The sequence below is a fragment of the Lipotes vexillifer genome, unplaced genomic scaffold, assembly GCF_000442215.2.
Source record: "Lipotes vexillifer unplaced genomic scaffold, Lipotes_vexillifer_v1.1 scaffold333, whole genome shotgun sequence".
Lineage (NCBI taxonomy): Eukaryota > Metazoa > Chordata > Mammalia > Artiodactyla > Lipotidae > Lipotes > Lipotes vexillifer.
Genome location: NW_006790633.1, coordinates 1,128,772 through 1,146,241, shown reverse-complemented (window position 1 = coordinate 1,146,241; position 17,470 = coordinate 1,128,772). Strand labels below are relative to the sequence as shown.

Sequence of the window (17,470 nt, the reverse complement as noted above, 5' to 3'; positions counted from 1 at the left end):
TAATTCCTGCTACAATGGCAGAGTTGAGTGGTTGTGAGAGACCATCTGGGCCACAAAACTGAAAACAGTTATTATCTGGCCCTTTACAGAAAAAGTATGCCAACCCCTATGCTGAACAGTAGTGATTCTCAGCATTTCTACCCAAGTACTCCTAGTGATCAAGTAAATCCTGGGACAGCCCAGAATGACGGGGTACAGAGCCTAATGCAGCCAGGATCCTATCCTGAAATGTCTCCAAATCTCAAGGTTTTTCAAAAACAATTATGCAAATCTTGCAGTCCATGCCATAATATTTGTTTGAATGTAATATATGTTTTAAACAAACAACCATCAAGTCACAGTCGGCTTCCTGCAAGATATGTCACAGAAATGCTATGGCCCAGCACACTGTTAGCCACAAGCGCTCACACACCTGAGGGAGGTGGCCCAGCCCAGCAGCCGTCATGGAGCTACAAGCCCAGGCCTTCTGGCCAGGGCTCAGGTCTGCACCTCGGCCCACCGCTGTCTGGCTGTGGCTCCCGAGCAAGTCCTTTACGCTCTCCCAGCCCTCCTTTCCTAACTTTCAAATGGGGATGATCCCCCCACTCCACAGGGCCGTTGGGACAATTACAAGTCACAAGGCACATGAAAGGTTTGGGCAGACAGCGATCTCTGAATCTGAACATATGCCAACGTAGCTGGAATGGAGACCTGCGACATCAATAAATCCTCCTTTTTGCTTCCAAAACACATCTATCAATAAAGGAAATGGGGTGGTCTTTTAATTTTTTTAAATTTTTTATTGAAGTGTATTTGATTTATAATGTGTTAGTTTCTGGTGTACAGCAAAGTGATTCAGTTTTACATATATGTAAATATATATTCTTTTTCATATTCTTTTCCATTATGGTTTATTACAAGATATTGGATACAGTTCCCTATGTTATACAATAGGACCTTGTTGTTGATCCATCCTATATATAATAGTTTGCATCTACTAGTCCAAACTACCAATCCAACGCTCCCCTGCCCCCCTTCCCCTTGGCAACCACGAGTCTCTTCTCTATGTCTGTGAGTCTGTTTCTGTTTCATAGAGCTCATTTGTGTCATATTTTAGATTCCACATATAAGTGATACCATATGGTATTTGTCTTTCTCTTCCTGACCTTACTTTGCTTAGTATGAGACTCTAGGTCCATCCATGTAGCTGCAAATGGCATTATCTCATTCTTTTTTATGGCTGAGTAGTATTCCATCGTGTTTATATACCACATCTTCTTTATCCATTCGTCTGTTGATGTACATTTAGGTTGCTTCCATGTCTTGGCTACTGTAAATAGTGCTGCAATGAACACAGGGGTGCATGTATCTTTTGAATTATAGTTTTGTCCAGATATGTGCCCAGGAGCGGGATTGCTGGCTCATATAATGACTCTATTTTGAGTTTTTTGAGGAACCTCCATATACTGTTTTTTTTTGCGGTACGCGGGCCTCTCACTGTTGTGGCCTCTCCCGTTACGGAGCACAGGCTCAGGACGCGCAGGCTCAGCGGCCATGGCCCACGGGCCCAGCCGCTCCGCGGCACGTGGGATCTTCCAGGACCAGGGCACGAACCCGTGTCCCCTGCATCGGCATGCGGACTCTCAACCACTGCGCCACCAGGGAAGCCCCGGGGTGGTCTTTTTAAAGGAGAAAAAGTTTTTTGGGTTTTTTTTAAAATCAGAGAATCGGCGAGCTCCCCCACAAACCAGCCCAGCACGGCTCTCTCTGGCGCTAACCCTGCCCTTCTGACGCTCCCTAAGAACACTGACAATAAGATCAGAAAGACTGCCTCTGATCATTCCACACGCTCCTTTATATTTCCTGAAGGGAAAAGCACCTTAAGTTGTTTTCTTTTCAAATAATAACACTCTACAAACAATAAGGAGGTCTGAAAATATTTACGTCTGCTGCCAATCAGAAAGGACAGTTAGCGACCTCGACTACCAAAAATCTCTAATTTACAACTAATCTGATTCTGCAAATTACATTTTCTACTACAGACCACCTAAAAACGACTTCCTGTAAACAAACCACTCTGCTGGGTTGTTGTTTTTTTTTTTTTAATATAATTAAATCCTTATTTTGCTCTTTAACTACACGAAGCTCATTTTTTTTGCTACAGGGGGCAGAACTATTTATTTTCAAAAGATGTAGAAATAATCCCCAAGTAGGAGCGCAAATCGGAGCCCAAAGGAATCCTACACTCCAAGTCAATGATGGGCTGCCCTTGCCCAGGACTGTGTGTCCGTCTGTCTGTTCTGCCTTCCGCAGGCCACTTCAGGTAACACTACACTTACTGGCCTGTGCTGGCTCCTGACCCCAGTGGCTGAGTTAAATCAGGAAGGCAGATTGTAAATAGGTATGAAGTGAGTGTTCTGGAACGTGCAGGAAGGAATACTTAAACCTGCCTGGAGGTGGTCAAAGGTTTCATGCCTTTTGGAGTTGGAGGCCAAGCGTCTCGACTTCTCCCAACTCCCATTTATTTAGGGTGAGCAACTTAATCTGGTTTGCAAGTCCTGAGTTCCTGGAAACCCCTCAGTCCTAGGCAAACCAGGACAGTTGGCCGCCCTACCTTTATCCAGCCTAGTTCCTCTCCTTACCATCGGGAATCCATCAGTAATATTTCCTGTTTGCCTGCTGTGTGTTACCTTCCATCTGTGCCCACCCCCTATCCCCAACCACTGCACTTTGGAACCAGTAATCATCAACCTTTCACTGTAACGGCCCCTCCACCCAGATTCCTCCATCCTGGAAACGTCCTGGTTACGCCAATGTCCCACAAAGAAGAAAGGACCATCACCCCGGCTGCAGAAGGTATGTGGACTTAGGGCAAATCAAATCCCACTCTGCTAGCAACTCAGCTCAAGGAAGACAATACGAAGTGGAGAAAAATGGAAACAGCAGATACAAATTCAATCTATCAAATCTCCTATTTATCTTATGCAAAGTTTTCCTGCTGCTTATTAATGCCAGCTTTCCCTCTACCATTTAATCTCTGCTTCCATTTCATTCTTGGAGGCCTGCGATTATTCTAATTCAGCATTCGGATGACTTCATTTCCGCTCAAGTACACCCAGGTCAACTTGGATAGAAAAGAAAGAGGAGAAAAATAATCAGCTAAAAGCTATTAAATATCAGCCGTGCGCCTCACGATTGGTTTGAGAGGCAGCGGTGAGGTTAGCAACAGTCAGAAACTCAACCCTTCTGCCTCTTCCTGCATATTAACATTTTTTCTGGGGCTCTCACTCTTATGGCTTCGAATGTAAATAAAGTACCGACTGGCAGCCCACTTTCGGCTAATTCATAAACACCAAGTCTGAATATACAGAGCTGTAAAAATTTAGAGGGTGGTAACTTGACAAATCCTGCTGCTCTACAGAGAGCCTAATCCTCAGAGGACAAAGGAAGCTGGAAAAAAAAAGAAGAGAAAGAAAGAAAAAAGAAAAGCATATGCGACCCATGTAATGGGGTATCCTACTGATGGGCTGGGGGATGGGCAGGAATCTCCATATCAATGTTCACGCCGCAAAACAATGGAATCCGATTTCTATGCCAAGTCTAAATGAACTGAGCTTTCTCCTCCATAAGAACCACTCCTTGCACCCACTGGCACAAGCCCGAACCGTGATTTCTCAGACACTTTCAGTTCCCACTGGAGTACATCCAGGGGTAGAAAGGCTTTTCTTTCTCATGCTAACAACTCCATTGTAAGTGACGTCCTCAGAGCCTGCCAGGAGGGCTCTGGGAAGGTAAGCTGGTGGAGCCCTTAAACCCCTTCTCCCTCTGCCTCCCCAGGCTCATTAACTCCTTCCTGCCCAAGGGCTCTCCTGCCCCGGGTCTTTCTCCTCATGGCCCCCTACAAAAATTAAACAAAGCTAAACCATACTGGGAAACACAGTTAAACAGCAGAGCCAGAAAGTCCGAGCCTTGTTCCCCTACCTTACTATGCATACGCATGTGATTAGCATCATCTCAAACTTTTCCCAGCTTGCTACCCAGAAGGCATCCTATTTTTCTGTTTGTATATTTTAAAACACTGTTAACAGAGCAATAATAATGTCTGATGCATTTGCCTAACAACAGCTGGCTATATTTTATACACTAAAAGGGAAATGGGCAGTTTTCCTAGAAACCCACTCATCTATTTCAGGAACTCCTTTTTGAAGCAGAATAAAAAAAGAGCATTTAGGAGAAGTGAGGTTGAGGTGCTCAATCTGTTTCGAACGCAGCTCTCTCCACCGGCTGCAGCAGAAACGGAGGAAAAAGTTCATCAGGAAGACACGAAGTCCTTTGCGCAAGAGGGTTTACCTGCAAAGCCCAAGGCTCATATTACTTGTGGGTCCTGCTTGCTTGTTTGCCACCACCTGGCCCAGGAGGCCGAGGCAGGCAGATGAGGCAGGAGCCTCCTGTTTGCTAACTGAGACTTTTTGCCCTCAGCAGCTCTGCCAGGGGTCACAGGGCAAATAAAGTCCCCTCCCCCGTATGAAAACTTCCAAAGGGAGAGACTGACACAAACCAGGCAGAGATTTAATCAAACACCAGGACAGCGTTGGCCTTGTTCTGGGCTATTTTACAGGAAGAAAGTTTAAACCTGCAGGTAGCCTTCAGCGTGACCGGCCAGGGAGGGGAGAGCCAATGGTCCTTCCTGGTCCACTCTAGAGTTCTAAGTCAGGGTCTGAGGAACGTCACGGCCCTCCAGAGCAAAGGCCAGCAGGTGACAGGCGAGGCCCAGGCACACCGACCATTTTCCAGTGAGCCCGCCTGTACAAACCACTTGAGAAGACGCAGGCCTCGTGGGAGCTGTGAGGCCCATGAAGGACAGACAGGACTTTTGTATTCCAGGCCTGGTCGGAAAGAACCGCACACCTCATGGAGCTCTGTTTATCTGCAACTTGCATTAGGAAGCAATAAAATCAGAGTCCACTCTCAGGAATACGGTTAACTTGCTTATTCATTTTCTCACAAATCTCCTGCCTTTCACATTTCAAAGGCTTTATGATATTTTTATTCTAGATCTTTCTCTCCTCACATATACAGCATCAAAAGGGGCATCTGAGTGGTGGCTGGGGGTGCCAGCATCGTACCTGCACATAAAGCCTGGAGCTAAAAGGTAACAGGCAGCCAACACTCCCTCAGAGGGCCCTCGCCCAAGACCTCTCCCAAGTGCAGTCAATGAGATCTCAAGATATTAAAAAGCCAATTCATTCTTGTTTTCCATTTTTTTCCCCCCAAAGCTTTCAAGCACCATTCTCTGTAGCTCAAGTTAACTTTTATAGCCCACACACAACCCCAACCCAACAAAAGGACTCGAAGGCCCCTTTTCGCCCCATTTCCACGGGGCTCCCCCTAAAGAGCCGGAACTTTCCAAACCACCACCTCCTCCTTTAGGGCCTTGGCTTCCCATCCGCCACAGTGAGGGGCTGGCCCAGGAAAGGGTTAAAGCCCTCACGTCAAAGCGCAAACTCGGGCACTGGCCCAGAAGGGACATGGGAACCAGGGCAGCGAGTGATAAAGGCCGGATTGTAGCAGCCCACTGAATTGGAAATGACTTGTAGGCCTAATGAAACAGAACTTTGGCAGTAAAACAGAATGAAAGGAATGAGACAATAAAAGGCTGGAACAAAGGGTGCAGAGTCGGTTCAGCTTAGCAAAATAAGCTCACTTTGTTGGTGGGGAAAGCCAAAGCCGATTAGGATAAACCAATGACTAAGCGTAAGTCTTCCAAACTAATTACACAGTTCACCATGTGAAGTATAATTGGGAGCCTCCAGATGCGGCCTGCTCTGCTTTCACAGGAGTTATATCAAGTGAGAATTACCTAGCGAGCTCGGCACCGAGCAGCCCTCTCATCGAGGTGAACAGCTGAAAGGTGCAGAACTGCTCCATCCGGGACGAAGCCGAGAATTCATTCATTTAAAGGCCTCTTTTTGATCTCCCAAATCCTATAAGTGAGAATTTAAGAAGGAGGGGCCTACAGGGAGAAGGGAGGAAGCCCTGGCACTTGGAGTTGCTTTGATCCCAGGGCTTTTTAATTACCACGCTGGGCTCGTCCGGATGGCCGTGCAGGGGGAACGGAGCAGAACAGCCCGATGGACGGTCTCGGTCTGTATGTGCGCATCTAGTGCCCTGTTTACGGGCCATTTTCCGGAACGGTCTGTATACATCATTCCTGTAGGCATGAAATCGTCAGCACAGATAACGTCCACTAGGAAACCTGAGGCAGTAAAATAAATTGCCATAGATCAACATTCTTGACAAATGAGCCAAACCTGTTCCCTCTGAGGATGAGGCTGCTCAGTGGTAAAGTGGGAGATGAGGTTTTATAAATGCTGAAAATGAGTGACTCTCCAGGTCACATGATCTTGGACAACTTACTGACCTTTCTCAACATCCGTTTCGTCATCGCATAACAGATATTTCACCTACCTCACTTGACATCCCTGAGAACCAAATTTTTAAATGCATTAAGAAGCTTAGCACAGAGCACACGACCCTCTAATTCAGAGACATCAGAACACCGTAAGAGAAGTTCATGCTAAAATCTGAACTTCACAAATTCTGCGTCTTCACTGAGATCTAGCACATGGAATAGGAAACTGGAAATACTTTATACTCATAGGATGAAGATTCCAGTTTATAAATGGTAGCTTTTTCCCAGCAGAGAGTCTTTCATTGCCCTTTGATCTTGAAGTGCAGAAATTAACTCTACCACAGTTACAACTGTTTTATTTGTTACATCATGCTCATGACTACCAATGACATCTTGTCTTGGTTACAGTCTATAGGTACCGTAGATACCTCTCTATCCATACACCTATGTATGTTTATTTAAACACTTTCTAAATCATTCAGTTTTCAAGCTTGAAACCAACCATGGGAATAATCCAGTACAGAGGTTGGCAAACCACAGCCCATGGGACAAATGGGGTCCCAAACCTGTTTCCATAAAGTTTGATTGGAACTCAGCCACACCCAATGGTTTATGTGTTGGCTACAGCTGCTTTCTCCACGTGACAGAAGTGAGTAGTTGTGACAGAGCGAAAAATATTTACTATCTAACCCAAGTTTTCCACGCCCTTCCCTCAGGTGAGAAACTGAGGCCAGGAAAGAAGTGGCCTGTTAAGGTGCCTGCCTCAGTGGTATCACCATGCGGTCATGCCCAGTACGAGGGTCTGGGACACCTCCTCTTACCTTCCTCCAACGAGGGGACCAGAACAGCTACCCAGGGGTGAGGACGGCACCCAAGTCAGCAGAGTTCTTATGCCGATGGCCGCACTTCATGATCTCATCTTAAATATAAACAAGTAATGACATCCCTAACCTGGGGGTCAGGGGGAGGGTGGGTAAATCTTCTGGGAGGAAGGTGGGAGAAAAGCAAAAAAGGGTTTACAAGCTTCCAACTTGAGTCATTTCAAGCTCTCAATGTGCCATCCTGCACCCACTCCGCTTACAGTAATGACATGTTCAGACACCCTTAGCTCAGAGCCCCAAGACATCGATCTTACCCATCTTGATTGCCACCTGAAATAAACAGCCGGAACAGCTGCCACCTCAGGCAAGATGGGAAGAGGAAGAGGAAAGAAGCATGACAACGAGGGAAACCGAAAAAGAAGGTGGCAAACTCTGATGGAGCCTGTGGAAAGATGGACAGTTCTAGACTTGGAGGAGGTAGGGTGTGAATTCCGGCTGTTATACTGCCTTACCTGGGTGACCTTTGCTGAGACTTCACCTCCCTGACCTGTATTGTCCACCTTTGTCAAATGGGCTGGATGACACCAAAATCCGCTGGGCAGAAGCAATGAGGCCATGTAGGCCCAGGTTCCTGGCACTGTCCCTGGGCATCCAGAGGGGACACCATTTTTTCTTCTCTTTTGCACCCTCCCCACCCTAAGTCTATCTTGGGGGTTGATCAGCAGCTGGAACGGGCTCAGGGTTTGGGTTCTATTATCAGACAAGCCTAGAGGAGAAGTCTGTGAACTTTCATAAGGCTGCAACCTTGAGTCAAAGGTGCAGTCCCACCAAGACTCCATTTAACAATCTACAAAATGGGCAGTACACCCACCAGCATCCCAGAGAAGAATTGAGTGAGATAACATAAGTCAAGGGCCTGGCCCGTATCCAACACTTAACACGTACTCACTAAATTACTCACTGAATTACACCTTACTAATGTGCAGTTAACCAACTGAAAAGAGCCCCTAACAGCTTGGCACAGTCGGGAGTGTGTGCCTATGCGTGAGTATCCTTTATGCAAGTGTGTGTGCGTGTGTTTTCCAACTCCTTCAATCAGTTTGTCAATTTACTGTTACTCCTTTCACAGCCACTGGATTTACTCAGCATCCCTGAGGTCCAGTAGCAGGGTCTCCCCTCCTTTGACCATTCTGGAGTCAAATGAATTATACCAGAATCCTGAGAGGTGGTGGGCTCTGCCCAAGGGAACACACGTCACACCAGCCGCCAGCCGAACGAGGAATAAGCCATTCTGAAGACAGACCCAGATAACACACAGAGCATATGTACGCAACAGGCCACTAACACATGACTATACAGAGTGTGAGGGTTGTGATACGTTCAATGGCCTCCTTAGTCCTTTAATAAAACACTTGATAGGTTTATGCATCCTGCAGGAATCCGCAAAATTAACTGAGCGGCTTCAGACCCGGCGAGTGCCAAGCCAGGGAAGAGTCTGTGGCCGCCTCCCAGTCAAGAGGACGGCTGTTCCCAGGGCAGGGATGGTCACTGCTGTGGGGTAATAAAACACTTGATAGGTTTATGCATCCTGCAGGAATCCGCAAAATTAACTGAGCGGCTTCAGACCCGGCGAGTGCCAAGCCAGGGAAGAGTCTGTGGCCGCCTCCCAGTCAAGAGGACGGCTGTTCCCAGGGCAGGGATGGTCCCTGGTGTGGGGTCGCCCCCCCCCCCCCACCACCAACTGCCGGTGGACTGAGTCACAACGCTAAGCGTTAAGGAAGAACAATGGAAAGACAAAGAGAGAGAAAGGAGAGAGAGAGGGAGAGACCCAGAGCTGGGCATGTGCGGAGGTGTGGTGAGTATGAGCCTGTGTGGAAAATTCTAACAGCCCATCTGGGCAGCATCAACTTCCCCGACACCCGCAAATAAGCCCATGAGATTCCAAGGCAGGTTACGGCTCGAAAAAGAAATCCCACCTCATGTTTGCAAACACTACCTCCGGCCTGGTTTTAAAGGCAGAACGGTAGTAAAGAGGGTTCGCACTCCAGAGCCTTCCATTACGCAAGCTGGGTTTGTCTCATTAAATTATTTCCAGTCTCTCTCCCTAGGCAGGGTGGGGCTGAGGGATGGACCAATCCCCCTTAATGCTTTAAATCAGTCTCGAAGAGTAGCGCCATAGTGTACACAACCACCAACACACCCAGCTATTTTTTTAGAATCTGCCAGAATGAATCAGCCCCCAACCGGCAATGCCAGACAGTGCCGTGGGGAAGGAGTCTTTCATAACCGACCCAGAAGGGCAGCTGAGTGCCATTCCAAACGCAAGGCTGGGCTGGAGGAGGCTGGGTTCTCTGAAGCATGGTCTCCCGTCCATGCAGAAATTGATTAATACCAGAGACAGGAAAATCTCTATTTTGAGGCTAAAGAGAAGTCACAGCACTCATCCCAGAGAGCAGCTCACAACTGGACACTCCTGGAGATGGGTCATGGCTGCCCATTGCCTTGGGCAAACAAATGAAAGCACAGAACTTTCAGACTGGCCAGTGGGCGGCAATGCCTTTGTACCACCCAGGACAAGTGTGACAGGTGTCATGGGGCAGGTGAGTGGCAGAGCTTAGAACAGCCGCGGGGTTTTCTCAGGATGCCTCGGCAGCCCTCTGCCACATCAGTCCTTCGGTGGAGGCGGGAGACACATGACGAGACACACAGAAGAAAACGATCCCACACCTGTGCTCCCAGGACAATGTCCACAACTGCTCAAAGATGCAGGAGGCGTAGGCCCTGTGCACACACTCACCTGCCAGCCTCCTGGGACACAGGAGCCGAAGGAGGGGCACCACACAAACGCCAGCAAGCTGCCCTGCTGGAGCCCTGGGGCGACAGAGTCATTGGAGGAATGTGTCACCCTGGGGCAGAACCCACTCTCCAAGGCAGTTGGGTCCCCCCCGAACCAACTAGAAAGGGGCTGAATTAATCATCCATGGTTACATGCCCTGTCTGTCTGTCTGTCTGTGTGACTCTGTCCGTCGCACACACACTCCCACACTCCACTTCCTGACTCATCTAGGGCATTCTGTGTTGCTCCCAGCCCGTTCCCGCAGCAGAGCCCAGGGGATAATTGTACTGCTGTCTCACCGACATTCTGACAGGTACGAGCCCAGCATCTTTCCTGAGTTTCCTCGGGCGTTGGACAGGGGAGGGTTCAGCCGCAAGGGCCCCAGGGAGCCTCCTCTCTCAATGCATTTTCCAGAAGGGCACAGAATGAAGCCCAGTGCCAACTCTCAGGCCAGCTTCTGCGGGAGCTCCTGCCCTGTGACTCACAGCCCTGAATCCCTCACCAGGAGCTGCCACCATCAGCTCCCAGCCCAGGCCCCACGTGGCCGGCAAATGCCAGTGAATCCGCACTCAAAGGCCACTCTGTCTGCTCCTGCAGGCACGTGGGGGGCCGTGCCCACCACAAGCCGGACTCTTCCGTCTCGGCTCCTGCCAAATTTCATTTACATCTTGACGGCCGAGTCCAAGGGCAAGGTTCTTGAGGACACAGCTGTGGCAAAGGCAGGGGCCACGGCAGCCACTCTAAGGACTGAGCAGGCTGCCCCACCTCAATGCGCCGCTTACCTTGCCGAACTGCTCGAAATAATGCTTCACATCTTCCACCACCGTGTTCGCAGATAATCCGCCTACAAAGATTTTCTTTGTTCTTGTGACCATCTGCAAGAAATGACAAGAGGAAGACATGGGTTAACTAGGTTATCTGAAGCCACACTCACCGAGATGGTGAGCAAGCCACTCCCCACACTTCTCTAGAGAGGAAGGCGATGTTAGGAATATGCCAGCTGCACCAAGCGGGCCCTTTGGACGTCTCAGGATACCGGAGACCATCACTCTGGATACCTTAGGCCTTCAGGCTGCAACCTGAAAGCTCGAGTTTCATACAGATGGAGAGTGAACCTCTTTGGCTATAACACACGGCCTCACTGTGACGTTAAGTCACACGTCAAAACTATTTTAAACCTAAGAGACATGAACAAAAGAGAGCTACGTGCATAAAGGTCTGCTGCCCTGAAAGTACCCATAAAGTGTGTCCATAAGAAACTCACACATAATTCAAACCCACGTGCAGACTGCCTACACCGAGCCGTTCTGGGTGCTGGCTTATGTCTGCCAACAGGACAGACAGGACCTCATACACTGGGACCGCCCTCCAAGTCCGGCCCCCAGGGCTCCTTCCCCTCTGGATTTCTCACCATTCACCTTGATTTGTCCTACACTCAGCCAAGCTCAGCTGGTCCCCAGGTCTCCACACCTCTGTCCACGCAGGTCCTGCTCCTTGGGAGACCTCTCCACTCCTGCACCTCCCTTGCCAAGTCCTGACTTTCCTCCAAGATCCAGTGCCCTTCTCCAAAATTCAAAATACCTGTATAGTCACCCCACCCAGAAGCTGTTTCTCCTGCTTCTGAACCCCAGATGCTGCGCCCCTCTGCCTCTCACACACTCACTACTTTCCACCACGCACTGAAGTGAGTGATAATCCTGCCTTCGTTCTAACCTCCTCCCCCAGACCGAGGGCGGCTCCTGACTCCTCTCGGTACCCCCCAGGGTGCAAATACAGGGCCAGGCACACAGAAGTCCACAGCCAAAGTCTGGTGGATGCAAAAACAAACGAATTTCTGCAATGGCCACATTTCAGAATCCCACCAGCCCTAAAGCAAAGGGAGGAGGGAACTCGATGATGTCCACTCTTCAGAGTGGGACCAAAAATCTTACATGGAAGGTGAAAGACAATAAAATACAATAAATTTTATTCTGAAGACTAAGTTAGGCTGTGTGGGGTTTGGGGTTGGTTTTTTCTTTTTCTTTTTCTTTTTTTGTTCTTCTTTAATGTCAAATAAAAAATTTTAAAACTCAGTGGACACAGGGTCTCACCAGTTTGGCTGCATATAATAAAAGCACAACGTCTTAACTCAATTGGCTAGATCTTGTCACAATACATAATACATGCATACATCAAATCATCACATTGTACGCTTTAAATATCTTACCATTTTATTTGTTAATTACACCCCAATAAAGCTCTGAGAAAAAAATGTTTGATGAGAACACACAAAGAAAAGCAAGACTAAAACCCCAAACCCCAAAATAAATGAATGAGAGGAATCTGAAAAAAATAAAAAAAAAAAAAAAAAAGGAAAGAAAGAAACAGCCACAATGTCACACATGTCTATTGTAAGTCGATGCAGGGGGTACTTCCCTGGTGGCGCAGTGGTTGGGAGTCTGCCTGCCAATGCAGGGGACACGGGTTCAAGCCCTGCTCTGGGAAGATCCCACATGCCGTGCAGCAACTAAGCCCGTGCACCACCACAACTACTGAGCCTGTGCTCTAGAGCCCACGAGCCACAACTACTGAGCCCACGTGTTGCAACTACCGAAGTTTGCACGCCTAGAGCCCCGTGCTCCACAACAAGAGAAGCCACCGCAGTGAGAAGCCTGCACACCACATCGAAGAGCAGCCCCTGCTTAGTGCAACTAGAGAAAGCCTACACGCAGCAACAAAGACCCAACACAGCCAAAAATAAAAATAAATAAATAAACTTATGAAAAAAAAAAAGTCGATGTAGGTTGCCTAAGTATGGGGGTCATGGCTGCCTGGATCACATACCACCGAGTCTCCTGACACATGTGTGGAGAGAATGAACCAACCAACCCACTCCCAACAGTAGAGACTCAGCGGAGTGACACCTAAGGGCACAGCAGTCCCAGGCATGCTGTTCTAAGGAGTGTGAAAGGCTCTGGAAACCTGGCTTCTGTGTCTAAGTCTGGATGTGACCCTGGACAGGACTCGCCTGAGGGCTGGGTTCTGTGCTCTGCACATGAAGTCCTGGACCAGAGCTCCCTGCCCCGCCTAACCCTGAACTCTCCCGAATCTGTGAGCATGGTGGGCCCGACAGGGGGGCTCCCAGACCTCAGGGACCTCACACTTTAACTCAGCAGCTCCCAGAGGGGACACATGCCACCTCAGCCCGCTGACTGATCCCAGATCTGGAATACCCTTGTAGTGGACATCCTGTGCTGTCTCAGGAGGACACTGTCCTGGTGACTCTCATACATCTCACTGGCCACCATGCAGTGGTTTGCATGTGTGTTTAAAACTGTTGTTTACTATTTTTTCATCTCTTTTCAGATGAATGAGAAATTTGATGAGATAATGTACGTGAGGACATTCTATGAAGATCCCACCAGTGTCCACACCTCCGAGCTCCAAGAACCTCCGGTTAACTGGTGGGCATCTTACCCAGCTCCTTGTTCATCTCCCTCCTTATCCGTCTCCCTGCGTATCCCTCAGTCTCCCTGGTAGATCAAGGTCACCTACACGGTGACACTCCATCAGGCCCTCTCCAGATTTAAATCTCTCCCTACACTCACTAATCGCCAAATTTTACCCACCTAACTTTCCTAATGCATTCATTCAACAAATAGATCAAGTGCGAGGTGCTGGAACTCACATTCAAACACAGTGTGGAAGTTAATCCCCTTTAAAATGGAGATATAATAATTAGCCTACCACACAAGGTTCCTGCTGCAACTAAATTAAATAACATATGCCCAGGGCTTCCCTGGTGGTGCAATGGTTGAGAATCCGCCTGCCAATGCAGGGGACAAGGGTTCAAGCCCTGGTCCGGGAAGATCCCACATGCCACAGAGCAACAAAGCCCGTGCGCCACAACTACTGAGCCTGCGCTCTAGAGCCCACGAGCCACAACTACTGAGCCCGCATGCTGCAACTACTGAAGCCCGCGCGCCTAGAGCCCGCGCTCCACAACAAGAGAAGCCATAGCAATGAGAAGCCCCCGGACCGCAACGAAGAGTAGCCCCCGCTCTCCACAAGTAGAGAAAGCCCGCGCACAGCAACACCAAAAATAAATAAATAAATTTACAAATAACATGTGCCCAAGTGTCTGGTGGGACAGCGCGTAGATGATAAATAAGTGGTCACTAGCTGAATCCAAAGTCAGCTACTAAATCCGTCCTTCAAGCTCAGAAGAAACGTGCAGCAGAAAGATACCTTCTACCAAACACTTTGATAAATCAACTCTTATTGCCCATTCTCTTCCACTATCATTGCAAAAACACTTTCCTACATCTCTACGTGATTTCAGATGGGCAAAGACTCCCAACAGTTTCATTTTAGATTTTTCATTCCTTTTTTTTTAACCCCAGCCAAGCAATTAAATATCTATAACGAAACACTAATGTGATCTACAAACATGCACTCGTGGAGTTCTCAACTTAAAGAAACTCTGGAGAGGTATTCCATAAAATGAACCCCACGGTCTCATTCAGACATTGTGTAGAGCCAGGTGGGTATAGACAGCAGGCCCTATATATATTCCAAACGTTCCCATGGACGCAGAGAATTAAACGACCAACATGTCTTCATTCCAAATAACAGAAGTCAACAGAATGTTCATTCCCCAGTAACTGGTAAAAAGAGAAGGTCCCCTCTTACACCCTCCGCCGTTGCCCTACAGCCGTAAACCTGCCAAGACAGAGCCCTAAATGCTGGGGAAGACATCCAGCTATAAATCTACACAGTCCCAAAACAGTCTTTAAAACACTTTTTTTTAAAACAAGGATGAGAAATTCCAGGCCCCAGACAATGTGGCCAAAGTGTCCAAGTTACTAAAACATCCTCTCCAGGAACCAGCTCAGACATAGAGATAGATCCCCACTCTTCAGCAAACACTAAAAGGAGGCTGGTTTAATCAAAACCTTCCAAACGTGAAGAGGCCAGTGGGAAGATGGGCAACACTTGGTTACTTTGGGAATTCTGATGGCATCACTGCCAAATGGGCTGTGCACTGCCCCATGATTTGCATTCTGGAGAGGGATGCAGGGGGCAGGCAGAGGATGCTAGAATCACACACTCTTCCCTCTGTTTCCCTCCCACCTCCATGGCTCCTGAGGACAGCAGGAAGTGGGCAGCGTGGGGACGTGGTGTCCAAGGTCTCAGTGGACTAAACGGAGGTCCTCAAATTCCCATCAATACTGTCAAGGTTTCATTTCATTTCTGTATACATGTGTGTGTGTGTGTGTGTGTGTGTGTGTGTGTGTGTGTGTGTGTGTGTGTATTGGGGGTACCTCTCTATTCCCAATCCTTGAGTCTTGGCTTCTATGTGCCCCAGGAACCATCCAGCACCCCAGACCTTTAACCCTCTCTGACCCTGGAAACAGCAAGCAGGACCAGTTACACACTGGCCCCCCACTCCACAGCCCTCTGTGTTATAAAAAGTCCTCTCTGCCCACAGTGGAGAGAGCCACCTGTGTCTTCTTTCTGTGCTAGGCCCTTCGGGTAACTGTTTCCCAACACACAGCTGCTGCACACGAAAAGGCTCACAGCCTCCACAGCACACTTAGATGGAGAGAGCCACCCATCTGCTCCAGAGAGAGCTCAGTCCGAAATCCACAAGGAAATGGGTCTGAAACATCCTTGGCTTGGAGTTTTTGGTGGAAGGCTGCACCCAGAGCAAGGGCCCTACACCCTTGGGGACAGCCCCTCCCCTAGCAGATGCCTCCTTTTATGGTCTAGGGCGGCATTCTGGGAAGGCGTGTGTGTGTTTGTGTGTGTGTGTGTGTGTGTGTGTGTGTAGCACGCGTAGGGGCATGGGGAGGGTTCGGGCTGTCACAAATCACTGCTGCAAAGTTTTGTTATCTGGACCCGTAATTTAACTAAACACTACTGCTCTCCACACAACTCTTGGCTCCAGAAAGAAAACCCCAGCATCCATTCCAGTTCGGAAAATCGCTGTTTACACATAAGAACTGGCCAAAGCCAGCTGCTAACTAGAGCTGCAAAGAATACTCCACCTTCCTGCCTCTAACCAGAGAGCTGGCTTGTTTTTTTTTTGAGTTTCAAAAATTCCCTTTAAGAAAAATGTGTTTCCATCTGAAATGGTCACTCAGAGTAGAGCCACTGGCTGTATTTTTACAAAATCGAATAAAGCGGGTGTGTGTGTGTGTGTGTGTGTGTGTGTGTGTGTGTGTGTGTGTGTGTGTGTTGAAAGCAGAGGGTGGAGGCATTAGAATCTTTTATGATGAGATCGAAGAGGAAATTTTAGCTCCAACAGCACTGGCCCAAAGATATTAGTTGTCACACAAGAAAACAACAGAACAACAACAAATATTTCTGATCCTAATAGATGCATGGAAAGGCAGGAAGTGGCTCTGGAGAGTCTTAAATGGGTGTGAGAGAGGCCCAGAGAAACTCAGTCAGCTCTTGCCATAACCATGCTCCTGAAAAGAGTTCAAATTCCCTCGGTGAAAAACCACGAGCCATCTTCAGGGCCCAAGAACGCAGGCTCTTTGCAGATGCTCTCCCATCTACGGGAATCCCAAGGTTGAAAGAGCCCAGGAAGGATGAGAATGCTAGCACTGGGCGAGCTCTCGCAAACCTGACTGTCCATCATCCCCATTATGCAGATGAAAAAATCAAGTCCCAGCAAGGTGACTCATGTGCTAGTTAAAGACAAGGCAGAGTGACAAGGGAGAACTGGTAAGTTGGCAGATACCATGTGAGTTCATACTAGATTCTGAATTTGGCAAGCACTTCGTTCTTCAGGATCTGGGATGAGACGGTGTGGTATCATCAACTCTGCATTTGAGAATAAAGCCCAATCTTTAATGGTAAAGAAGCTCTAGGAAGGCTGACTGAGATCCTGGAAGTCCCAAACTCCATGGCCCCCTCCCCCAGGGTGTTTCTTCCAAGGGACCTGTCCTCTAAAATTCCTACATTCTCCCAATATTTTCTTCCATTCTGCCCTCCTCCCCCTAAAGTACCACTCTTGCCACCACCAACACCCCAATCACATCCGAATCCGATGGCAAAACTCATGTAACATATGAAATCAGAACACGAGTCAGGAACTGGGAATCTGCTCCAAAAATTTCTAGAATCATATGTGGAAGAAAAGACTGCAGTGGCTTGATGAGTCCCCCCGCAAAATTCATGTCCACCTAGAACCTCGGAATGTGATCTCATCTGGAAAGAGGGTCTTGCAGCTATAATTAATAAAGGATCTCGAGATGAAATCACCCTGGGTGTAGTGTGGGCCCTAAATCCAATGAGGTGTCCTTATAAGAGGAGAAGGGACACACACACACACACACACACACACACACACGAAGGTCGTGTGAAGACAGAGGCAGAGACTGCAGTGATGCGTCGACAAGCCAAGGAACGCCGGGAGGCCCCACGGGACAT

The 17,470-nt window shown here is 48.3% G+C and overlaps 1 protein-coding gene across 1 annotated transcript in view; it reads right to left on the bottom strand.

Moving 5' to 3' along the window:
• The window catches only part of MSI2 (musashi RNA binding protein 2), a 355,609-nt gene that overhangs the window by 205,093 nt on the left and 133,046 nt on the right, over positions 1-17,470 (bottom strand). Inside the window, exon 5 of the mRNA XM_007463882.1 lies at positions 10,831-10,923. Within this exon, the coding sequence (XP_007463944.1) occupies positions 10,831-10,923 (93 nt within the window). The remainder of the gene's footprint in view (positions 1-10,830; positions 10,924-17,470) is intronic.